General features: G+C 30.8%; 3 protein-coding genes across 3 annotated transcripts in view; 1 reads left to right on the top strand and 2 right to left on the bottom strand.

Annotated features, from left to right (window-relative positions):
* Positions 1-320: 320 nt before the first annotated feature.
* On the bottom strand, positions 321-4,020 carry LOC122507577. Its single transcript, XM_043620372.1, has 3 exons — positions 4,016-4,020; positions 2,814-3,716; positions 321-1,071 (listed from the first exon to the last, which is right to left on the bottom strand). Exons 1-3 carry the CDS (start codon positions 4,018-4,020, stop codon positions 321-323), a joined length of 1,659 nt encoding a protein of 552 aa, XP_043476307.1.
* Positions 407-12,469, top strand: part of LOC122507575 (DNA-dependent metalloprotease dvc-1-like) — a 43,749-nt gene continuing 31,686 nt past the window's right edge. Inside the window, exon 1 of the mRNA XM_043620370.1 lies at positions 407-618. The gene's annotated coding sequence lies outside the window, so the exon portion shown is untranslated. The remainder of the gene's footprint in view (positions 619-12,469) is intronic.
* On the bottom strand, positions 4,250-4,939 carry LOC122507576. Its single transcript, XM_043620371.1, has one exon. The coding sequence runs from the start codon at positions 4,937-4,939 to the stop codon at positions 4,250-4,252; it is 690 nt and encodes a 229-aa protein (XP_043476306.1).

Here is a 12,469-nt window from a genome sequence, read left to right as displayed (position 1 = left end):
TTATAACTTACCAAATCTAATTTAAACTTTGTTGAATTTAAATATCTCAATGATATTGTTTCCAAGATGTACCACATGGAGGTAACTAATCTTACATCTCACCTACACATAACCATGAAATATTCGAATATTTAAATTTAAATATTCGTGTGCCTTATGGTGCTTTGCAGGTACAAATCTGTATGTACAGATTTGTTTTATTTATTATTCACAGTATACATAGCCATACAAAGTGTTTGTTCAAATTTACACAATACATAATAATTACAATATTCTATAATTTTTTGTACATTATAAATTTTTCTTTTAATAAGAATAATTTAATTCATTAACACTTCTTTATATACTACATTTCGTGTCCTTCCTGTTGGCGCATAAATAAATATGGATGTTGTAGAACCTACTCTAGAAATCGCAACGTAAAATTCTCCATGAGAAAAGAATTCAGACTCACTCAGAGCAATGCCAACTGTAGACATGGTTTGTCCTTGACTCTTGTTGATTGTCATAGCAAAGCAGAGACTGATTGGAAATTGTAATCTTCTGAATTCGAATGAATAATTAGTTGGAATGAGAGGAATACCCGGAATGAACACAATCTCTCCTGCTGCACAACAAGTAAGAATTTCGGCTTCTATAATGAATCTATGCAATGCTCTAACTCTGAGGCGTGTACCATTGCAAAGTTTAGGGGGATGAATATTTCTTAACAACATTATTGGTGCTCCAACTTTTAGAATTAACTCATGAGCTGGCAATCCAGGAGCAGTAATGGAGTCCAAGAATTCAATAGGATAATGAATGCAATCATCTTGATTGATATGAGAATTTACAGAAAGATATGTTCTTTCTTCTGCTTCGAAAAGAGAGAGCACATTCTTGTTAATTCTTAACGCTATCTCGTTAGTAGGTGTAAGGATTGCTCGATCGCAAAGCCAAGAACTCTGTACTGATAGTAATTGATGTACCCCCGGGAATACTTTCTCTATTAATTCTTCTTGCGAACCAATAATTGTACCAATATTTGATGGGATGTCAATTAAACCATCGGTTTCTTCTAACTGCCCCTCTCTAATGGTCATTAAAAGGTTAGAAAATTCTTGGGCTCCTTGCTTTTCTCCTAGAAGAATTTTCATATTAAGCGACAAAGATAGACGTATAATTTTGGACCACAAAAAAGACCTTTTTATTGAATTTTTTGTATTTTTATTTTATTTACTTCATCTGCTCTTGTTCCTCTTAATACTACTGGCAAAGTTTGACGAAAATCACCTGAAAATAATATTGTTAATCCGCCCATGGAATTACTGTTATTTTTAACATCTTGAAGAGTGCGATTAAAAGCTTCAATGCATTTTTTATTAGCCATAGTGAGACCTACACTTTGTGCGAAGCGCATAATCGCATATTTTTCAAAAATTGAAAGAAAGTTTAAAGTTTTACGTATTATAATGTTTATGAATAAAATAAAATAAATTTAACGTCGCATCAAAACGCATAATTTTTTTTCATCGCACAATTTTTGAATTCTTGCATAATTGTGCATAATTATATTTTTTGTGCAAGAAATATAAAAATATTTCACAGTCTAAATCTGCATTAACGAAATATCTGTTTATAAATACATTTTATCATAAATTTATGAATAAAATTAATCATCCATAATTAAAAGGGCAATCCTAGTTGTAATTTTCAAAAAATTTGTTTTTCTTTTCTTGTATTTTTTCTAAGTTTACCCACACAACACCGAAAATTTCCTAAATATTTACTAAAAATTTACTTGCAAGCTTGGAAGTATTTACTTGCAAAGTTTAGTAAAAATTCTGCAAAGATTTAAATGTTCCACTTCAATAAATGTTGAGCTAACTTTGCAAGTAAATTCTTCGAAGTTTGCGCAAGTAAATCTTTAATAAATTTTTAGGAAAGTTTCGGTACTGTGTGGGTAGGGTGTCAGACATATGTTTGTAAAATAATAAGTTGATATTTTAAAAATTGAGTGAGATATAAAGCTTTAAAGATCTGAAGTAAGGTTCAGTTAAGTCTGGCTTCCTGTATCCCGGAACAAAATTTCGTCTAATGAAAGAGTATAATAAAATTTTAAACTCATTTTTCTTAAAACAGCATTTTGCAAATCGGTGATCGCACTATTTCTCAAAAACTACTCCACCGAATCTCCGATTTTTCTTGAGTTTAGTGGGCTTTTTTAATACATAAAAATCTACTCCTTACCTCAATAGAATGATTTCTTTTTTTAAGAAAGGGGTCGTCCATAAAGCATGTGATATTTGAAGGAGAAGGGGGGTCCATAAAATATCATGCTTCATATTAATCATTAATGGAAAAAGTATCAAGATGGGGGGGATAAAATTTTGGAAATTAAGTATGCTTTATGCATGACCCCAAACAATATCTTTTTACAGCTGAGAACCCACAGCATTTTTTTATCTTTTACTTTAACTAAATTTGTTTGAATTTTGTATTTCTGAGAAACCAGCTCCTTGTTACCGTGGTCATCGCAAAACATATTTTTTTATGATGACCTTTACTCTATATTTATAGAGAATAAGTTGCTTTTATTTAAAAATGTTCGTGGTTTTTCTTAAAAAAAATTAACATAATGTTAAAAGCTTTATTTGGGTCCTTAATAACGTTTTTCTTTCAAAAGCATCAATTTGCACTTTTTAATTTTTCAACGCATAATTTCGCATAATAATCAGTTTTTAGGGCATAATCCATTAATTTTTAGCGTCATAAAAAACTGTTCTTATCATAGTGCATTCATCCCACACTATAAGAACACACTCTCTAAGCACCTTAGCAATTCCAGAGTTTCTAGATATTGAACATACAGGGGTTTCCACTTTTTCAATGTTGATGGATATTTTAAACATCGAATGTGCTGTTTGACCGCCTGGAAGAAGGGTAGCGCAATGCCTGAAGGAGCCACGGCTATTGCAATTTTACCTTGACTACGTATTTTAGGAAGAATCAACTTTATTAAAAATGTCTTTCCTGTTCCTCCTGGAGCATTAAGAAAGAACATTTCTTTCGATATAATATAATTCACACTTGACAACATATTTTGATACACGTTAAATTGTTTATTTGAAAGATGAGGCTCATTTTCTGAGACATATAACAAAAGCTCATCAACATTGTAACTTATTTCCCTGATATAATCTATATTTATGTGGTCAACAGCAGGAGATGGAAGATGACATTCATGAAGACTTTTATTACCGATACATAAGGTTATATTCTCTATAGCTCTTAAACACAAATCATAGAGATAAGGAGTATTTTCACAATTTGCGTTTTCATTTGCTTGTCGAGCCTCTCTTAAGTAGTCTTCTGTTAATGAATCTTGAAATTTGTTCCATAAATCTAGAGGATCATTCGGATTACAGAAAACTACTAATACAGAGAACCATTCTCTAAGTCTTCTAGGACTGTCGGAAACGACAGCTTCTTGAAGGGTTTGCTCCCATTGACCATCATCTTCAAGAAGGCCTAAAGCTTTGCAAGCAGACTTATACGTTGGATGTAACATTCCCATAACTGTTCTTAAGCTCTCAAAAGATGTTGGACCTTTCACATGATGTAGGAGTAAACGAAGATGAAAACACTCATTATTATTTGGATGAATTGTATAAACTCTACCGATTGCAGGGTCTTTGAACGCTCCAGGGTGACCATCAACGGATTTACCTCGCTTTCTTCGAGAAAATTGACCCCTTTGCTTATTGAAAGTAAAATAAAAAGGTATTTCGCAATAAAGTAACAATTTGGCAAAATTGTCTACATGACACAATTTAAAATATGCCATTAAAGTAGTATTTTGAGGATTCTCATCCCTTTCTAACACGTTCTCTGCTCTAAAATAGAATCTTTGTCCATTCTCAAGATAAACGTCTAAATGAATTACTGGTGGATACCTCTCATGTATGGGAAATTCAAGAATCCGCCAAACCGCTTCTGAAGTTTATATATAACGCCATGACTGATACCGACTTACTTCATCTTGCTCGTTTGTGATAGTAATTGTGACTTGGTCGCTTCCTTTATTCACATACTTGCATACATACTTGATCGATTTTACACTTTTACAATACTCCACATTGATATGAGTTTTCAGTGAACGGGAGAGGACAAGAGAGTAAGGTACCACCTATCTATTGTCAATATTAATTATTTCTCCTGGTACATTAAAGAGAGTTGTAAAACCACCGTCTTCAGGTGAACGCCTTGTCTAAATAGGATAACTGTCGTGATCTGTTACTGTTTCTTTAATAAATTGTTTGGGATATTTTTTTGTACAATGTCCATCTTTCATACACCTGGACTGTCTATTAAAATGTCCACATGGTCCATGTATCATGTGAGTCTTTATTATATCAAAGAGTTCTTTGTCCTCTTCAACATTAGGCAATTCAGCTCTTATTACATCATCAACTTGATCAGGACGAATTGATTCTTCTAACCAAAGCAAAATATGTGCATGTGGAAGACCACGTTTTTGCCATTCTATGGAGTAAATGAAGCAAGAAACTTTTCCAAAAATTTCACCTTTCCTCAAAAGGGTCATTAAATTTTTCAACTTTAAATGAAATACCCTAGAAACAACATCATGTCGATCATGAGGACTTTGACCTTCGAACAAAAGATTAGAAATTTCAGACCACCTTGGATTGGTTGTAATTGTAATAAATAAATCGGGACGTCCAAACTTACGAACATAACAAAATGCATCTTGCGTCCGAGAATGCATGTACCTGGGTCCACCAGTGAAACTTGATGGTAAAATCACCACTTGTCCCAGAGATTCTAAATTCCCATCCCTCCTAATCGCATCTTGGAGATGAATATAATTCTCAGCTCTAAGCTGAGTTTGATGAGTTTGGATAAAAATCAATCTTTCAGACTCAATTTTAGCATACATGTCAACCAAAAATTGGTTAAACAATTGCCTAAACTGATGCAAATGATTAGGGTCATTTTGTCTGACCATTATACGAAAGGCATAAAACTCTAAAGCTGAGACTTTTTTATTGAGGAACTGACCAGTTTGTAGATCAACATGGCGATACAGAAAGTGATATCCATCTTCACCAAATAAAAACATTAAAGGATATTGTAAGGCATCATAAGAACGATGAGTCACATATTCTAGACCGAACACCTGCCCTTGTCTCTAAAACAATATCTCTCGAATCACTTGGATTTCCAACCATCACAACAGCGACTTCAGATACAGAAGGCACGTTGTATCTTCCAGGATGATGACCAGGTGGTTGTTTGTCAGCTTCAATTAAAACACGATATTCTTTAGAATCTAAAGGCAATGATTCTAATGCAACTTTTAAACTTCTAACATAAGCATTATGTTGATGAAGCAAATCATGCAACAGAAGTATTAGGTTCGAATTAAGATGATCAAAAATAGATACTCTTCTTTGAACCTGAGCATTAGTCTCAGAAATAAAATAAATTTGAAGAAATGTCGATGGCTCATTAAGAGGAGGCATAAAAGAGCTAATCAAATGATACACTTGGCCTTGTATTCGAACAGTAGGTCTGAATCCAGGTTCGTACATTTCATTGGCACCAAAAGATGTCATTTGGAAAGCACTGTTATAGGCTCTAATATTTTGTAAAAAGTTTTCAGAGTCAGGATGATCACCATTAATTAACGATCTTAGGAGTTCTGGTGCTTCTGGCAAAGAAAATAGCCGCAACTTCCCAGAAGAAAAGCACATACCCCTACTCTCACCTGGAAATGTCAAAGCTTTACAATGACGACATAAGATATTCATCTGACCAATGTTGGTTGCCTCAGAGTAGTCAATTAGAGGATCATAAGCGAAACCACCTTGTCTCGCCACATTCTCGCACATCTCTGTCTATGTCTCTCTACTTCTGTGTCAAGTCAAGTTCGTCTGTCATCATCTGATTCTAACAATCTAGTAATATTTCGCCTTTTTAAGTCAGCTGTCTGCCTTAGGACTGCGTTTGATTCAGTTTCATTTATACGTATATTTTGTATTCTCTGGCATTCTTCTATTAATCTTTCATTATGCTGCTCCATTTGCAACCTATATCGCATTCTTTCTTGAGTAAGCCTGGTTTCTCTTTCGTTTGAAGTCTCCCTTTGTCGTACTACATTATGTCCATCTCGATCATTTAGTAAACGAATATCTCTTTCATGTTCTGATTCATTTTCTCTATTAACATAATTCCGTTGCCTGTTTGTGGACAGCCTTATTTCTCTTTGTTCTGATGATTCATTTTCTCTATTTCTAGCATTTCGTTGTTGATTATTAAATAGCCTTAATTCTCTCTGCTCCATGGATTCATTCTCTCTGTTAACAGAATTCCGTTGTCTATTAGTAGACAGCCTTAATTCTCTCTGTTCTGTTAATTTATTCTTTCTATTTCCAGCATTTCGTTGCCTGTTAGTAGACAGCCTCAATTCTCTCTGCTCCGTTGATTCATTCTCTCTATTTTCATCAATTCGTTGCCTGTTAGTAGATAGCCCTAATTCTCTTTGCTCCGTTGATTCATTTTCTCTGTTAACAAAATTTCGTTGCCTGTTTGTGGACAGCCTTATTTCTCTTTGTTCTTATGATTCATTTTCTCTATTTCCAGCATTTCGCTGTTGATTGCTAAATAGCCTTAATTCTCTCTGCTCCGTTGATTCATTCTCTCTATTTTCATCAATTCGTTGCCTGTTAGTAGATAGCCTTAATTCTCTTTGCTCCGTTGATTCATTTTCTCTGTTAACAAAATTTCGTTGCCTGTTTGTGGACAGCCTTATTTCTCTTTGTTCTTATGATTCATTTTCTCTATTTCCAGCATTTCGCTGTTGATTGCTGAATAGCCTTAATTCTCTCTGCTCCATTGATTCATTCTCTCTGTTAACATAATTCCGTTGTCTATTAGTAGACAGCCTTGATTCTCTTTAATCCGTTGATTCATTTTCTCTATTTCCAGCATTTCGTTGTCTGTTAGTAGGGTTGTAAAATTTCATAAAATTTTGGTTTCGTTAAATATTTCATGCAAAATTTGAAATATTTTAAATAAGTTAGCGGGAAAATTTAAATTAGATGTGTAATGTAATGATTAATAATGTTATATATTTATTTTTATATTATTGTTTATTTATATTTATTATTTTATTATTACTTATATATTATTCATTTATTTTAAACTTTTTAAAAACAAATTATTAATTAATATGGTTTGTTAGGTTATGTAATATAACCTACATAACCTTCGTTGGAACATGCGCATATATAAGTGTGCAAAAACTGCCCCCGCATCTATTTTTCTCAAATTTGGCCCATATATTACTATACCATATATAATATACTATAATATATATACTATAACCATATATTACTAAATTTCAAATTTTTTTTTTTAATTCCAAAAATCTTTTTTTTTTTAAATTTAAAAATGAAAATTTTTTGAAATTTTCAAAAAAAAAATTTTTAGTTCTATTAAAGTGACATTTTTATGTATTTTCTCATTTCATTCTCTTATGTGATCTACTTAATAAAAAAATTTTGCCCGACATGATTTCAGGGTGCGACACGGTAAAAAAATCTCAAAAAATCCTAAAATTTGATTTTAAAATTTTCCAAATTTTTTTGTTTGTCTAAAAATATTTTTTTATATCAACTTCAGATTTGTATTTAGCAACCTCAATAACCCACTAGTTATAAGTTGCAAAAATATTTGACAGGTTTTTTAAAATTAACCATTTACATACAACATAAAAATGTACCGGGTAGGGTTTTTGAGTTATTTACCGTGACACACCCTGAAATCATGTCAAGCAAAATTTTTTTATTAAGTAGATCACATAAGAGAATGAAATGAGAAAATACATAAAAATGTCACTTTAATAAAACTAAAAAATTTTTTTTTTGAAAATTTCAAAAAATTTTCATTTTAAAATTTTCAAAACAAAAGATTTTTGGAATTTTTTTTAAAAAAATTTAAAATTTTTTTTTGGAATCTCTTTAATTGTCTTTTCAACATATCCAAAGCTGATTAAAATACATACAGTAGTTTTTGAGAAAAATGCGTTTTTCGATTTTTTCCCCTCCATACATAAGTTCCAAAAAACAAAATCTTAAGTTAAAAATTTCAAAAAAAAGTTATTTTTAAGTGGGTAGGAATGAATGGAAAAAATATATTCGGGTCACTTTTTCCATACTTATTTGGCTATACCCTAACACGTGAAATTGCCCATATGAATATATGTGCATTACCGTACGTGACAAATAGCATGACCATGGTTTTTGACATTTTACTCAAAAACTATATTTTTAAAAAATTTGGAAAAAATATATGTTAAAGGGGACATTATAAGGTACTTTTTACAACAAAAGAGAAAGTGGTCACTTCAAAAAATAACCCTAAAAAAAATTTTGAAAATTTCAGAAAAATTTTTTGAAAATTTTTTTTGGAAAAAAAATTTTGATTTTTTTTCTAAAATCGTCTTATCTATATTATTTTCCATAATTCCCCCAAAAAAGCGAATTTTGAGTTCAAAATTGCAGAAAGTTATAGTCATATGGATAGTAATATATGGGCCAAATTTGAGAAAAATAGATGCGGGGGCAGTTTTTGCACACTTAACCCCCTAAGCCATTTATATTAATCTGTGAAATGAAACATTGAAATATTTCAATCTTGCATGCAATTTTTCCTGTCTCACAACCCTACCTGTTAGTAGACAACCTGAATTCTCTCTGATCCATTGATTCACTCTCTCTATTTCCAGCATTTCGTTGCCTGTTCCGTTCTAATCTTTCCTGTCTGTCACCTACAGTTTTATTTTGTCTCGCCATTGCATGTCTTTCTCTGTATCGCATACGACGTTCACTTATGTTTATCAACGTTTTATCAATTTCATCTTCTTGTTCAATTAATCTAGACATTCTTATTCTCTTCGCTGCTCTTGAAACATTATTTAAATTTCTTTTTCTTGGCATGACTGACACCTACGTATATATTTTTATATATAACTATTATATAAAAATATACAAAGTTTATAAGAAGTAATAACAATTTATTTAAACATCTGAATTATTTATTAACTTGATTTAAATATATATTATTTTTTGTCATAAATCAATTTCTTGTAAGAATGTACTAATTCCAATTTAATTCAATATACAAAACAAAATATTTAATGCACCAGAGAGAAGGTTAAATAAAAATAAAATTAATACAAAAATATATGTCTACCTAGAAGAGTCTATAATTTTTGTTTTATAGTTTAGACCAAAGAATCCAAATTTTTCTTTAAAAAAGTATATAATATTTAATCAACTGATTATTTTCATTACAAAGTTGCAATAGTGAATTTAAATTTTTTATACAAATAAAAAAAATTTCAAGAAAACGAAATATTAAACAAAAATATTATTAAAATAAAAATAACTAAATATTTATTAATTATTTTCACTAAAAAGTAGTAACCGTGAATTTAAATTTTTTATAAGAAAAAATTTGTAAAAAAACGTAACCGCGAAATTATTGAAATAAATATAAATAAAATATTTATCAATTAATTTTTTCACTAAAAAGCAGTAACTGTAAATTTACATTTAAGAAATTTGGAAGGACATGTGAATGTGAACAAAATTATTATTAGAATTATTATAAACGAAATTAATTTTAAAAAACCTCTGCCAAGTTGTATATTTTTTTTATAATTTCGGTGCTCATTTCATGAACACTTTACTTCCTCATGGAGATAAAAATAGTAGAAATATATGAATAACTTTTTATAAATATGGTAAAAGTGATTGAATTTTGAGTCAATCAATGTATTTTTAAATACCCTGCAAGATAGTTACAATAATTTAATAGTTAAATACAAAATTTTCAAACAAAAAAATTGAGAAAATGTCATTTTTCACAATTTTTGGTTTTTAAAATACCAATAATTTCGAAATTTATTACCGAATTAGGTTCAAAAATAGGTCAATCGAAGCGTTTTTCAATGCTCTACAAGTTCATAACGATAATTTTAAAGTTACTTTTACGTTTTTCAACAAAATTTTCAAAAAAGTCTTATTTTCCAAAATTTTTGATTTTTAAAAGTTTAATAACTCTGGATAATATAGACGAAAAATGTTCAATTAGGGCTCAAAAGATGCGTCTAAAAAAACTCTACATAATTATGAAATAGTATATTGTGCAACATGTACAGAAAGAAGCTGTTTTCCGACGAGTACAAAGTTTTGCACGAAGTCAACATACGTACTTTTGCCAACATACGTACTGTTTAGCAGGGTTTGGAACGTATGTTACTGCACGTAATATACGTGGTTTTCTACGCGTATATTACTGTAAGAAACAGGTATTCTACAAATAGAAAACAAATACCTATGTGTATCACCAAAAAAACCCAAAAGTTTAAGAACTTTGCCGCACTAGTGAAGCAAAGTACTGTTTTGCGCCTACTTTACAGGCATACAAAGTATTACTTTCCTTACAGGTGTTGCACAATAGTATATTGTGCAACAAGTACAGAAAGAAGCTGTTTTCCGACGAGTGCAAAGTTTGCTGTCCCGAGCGAAGCGAGGGCAGCAATTTGCACGAAGTTGGAAAATCTTCTTTCGTACGTGTTGCACACAGTACTTTGTGCAACACCTTTTGGTTTTGATAAAAAAAGCTGTTTGGAAACGCTAGTTGACGCCAACATACGTACTGTTTAGCAGGGTTTGGAACGTATGTTACCGCACTTAATATTCGTGGTTTTTTACGCGTATATTACTGTAAAAAACAGGTATTCTACAAATAGAAAACAAATACCTATGTTTATAAAAAAAAAACCCAAAAGTTTAAGAACTTTGCCGCACTAGTGCAGCAAAGTAAGCACTTTGCCGCACTAGTGCAGCAAAATAACCACTTTGCCGCACTAGTGCAGCAAAGTACTGTTTTGCGCCTACTTTACAGGCATGCAAAGTATCACTTTCCTTACAGGTGTTGCACAAAAACATTTATAGGTGTCCTAACATTTTTTTAGAGTTATGGGCAAAAAACGTTTTTTTGCAACATTAAAAATAAAAAAAAAATTTAGTTAAACTTATTTAATATATCAGCAAGTACTCTCACTTTAAGTCCGCAGGTGAGATCTACAATTTAAAAAAAATTCAAGCCAAAAGCTCTTCATAATTTCGAGATATTTATGAAAATGTGATGTTTACACACACATACGGAATGAAATTTTTTTAAAATGTCATTTTTGAACTCCTCAAGTCAAATAACATAAAGATATGTCAAAAAATCGAACTCGAAAAATTTTGGTATTACAATACTTCCTCTATGAGGAAGTAAAAGAATAAACTACTTAAACTTCTTTATTACTCTTTAAAAAATTATTACAAATTTTTAACCTTTTTTTAAATAACTTCAAATTAAATTCAATTGACAATAATTTATTTCCTTAAACTTATTTATTGAAATATGAATTGTAGGTTTTAAAGAATTTTATTTTATTTATAAATGAAATGAAATTTGTTAATTAATAAATTTTAATTAAGTAATTTAAAAATATTTGAAATTTGAAATTTAAAAATAATTAGTAAAACACCAACCTCACTTCGTTCTTCTTAACTTATTGTTTTTTTTATTATTAGTATAATTACAGATGTGTAAATAAATATCTCTCCCTATTATATAAAAACATTTCGCCGCCGCCGCAGAGTTAGGATTTCTAAGGGTCCCTTATAATAGAGGGAACATAGTCAAGGTTTACCCACTGTTAAGGTAGGCCCATAGTCAGAAACAAGTTACATTTGACCTAAATTCAGGTCAATTTTAAAGGCAGTTTTAACCTACAGGTCAAAAATTGACAAAATAATCCCTTAGCCTTCAAAATTTAGGTCAATTTTAAGGGCAGATTTAACCTACAGGTAAAAAATTAACAAACTAACCAATATGCCCTTAAACTTTAAGTCAATTTTAAGGATAGTTTTGACTTAAAAGTCGAAAATTGATAAACTTATCGCTCTGCCCTCAAAATTTAGGTCAAATTTAAGGGGACTTTTAACCTACAGGTCAAAAATTGACAAACTAATCCCTCTGCCCTTAAAATTAATGTCAATTTGAAAAGCAGTTTTAACCTACAGGTAAAAAATTGACAAGCAATTCCCTCTGTCCTCAAAATGTAGGTCAATTTTAAGGGCAGTTTTGACCTAAACGTAAAAAATTTACAAACAATTCTATCTAACCTCAAAATGTAGGTCAATTTTAAGGGCAGTTTTAATCTACAGGTCAAAAATTGACAAACAATTCCGTCTGCTCAACAAATTTAGGTAAATTTTAAAGGCAGATTCAACCTACAGGTCAAAAAATGGCAAACTAATCCCTCTATCCTTAATATTCATGTCAATTTGAAGGGCAGTTTTAACTTACAGGTAAAAAATTGACAAACAATTTCCTCTGC

Source organism: Leptopilina heterotoma, unplaced genomic scaffold, assembly GCF_015476425.1.
Source record: "Leptopilina heterotoma isolate Lh14 unplaced genomic scaffold, ASM1547642v1 Lhet_474, whole genome shotgun sequence".
Lineage (NCBI taxonomy): Eukaryota > Metazoa > Arthropoda > Insecta > Hymenoptera > Figitidae > Leptopilina > Leptopilina heterotoma.
Note: the sequence above shows the minus strand (reverse complement) of the source record. Positions and strands in the feature narration are given on the sequence as shown.

Coding starts and splice junctions, on each gene's coding strand:
- LOC122507577 (XM_043620372.1), bottom strand. Junction 1,072..2,813: donor GAAACTCTGGAATTGCTAAG/GTGCTTAGAGAG, acceptor AATGACCATTAG/AGAGGGGCAGTTAGAAGAAA.
- LOC122507576 (XM_043620371.1), bottom strand. CDS start 4,939: ATGTATGCTAAAATTGAGTCTGAAAGATTGATTTTTATCCAAACTCAT.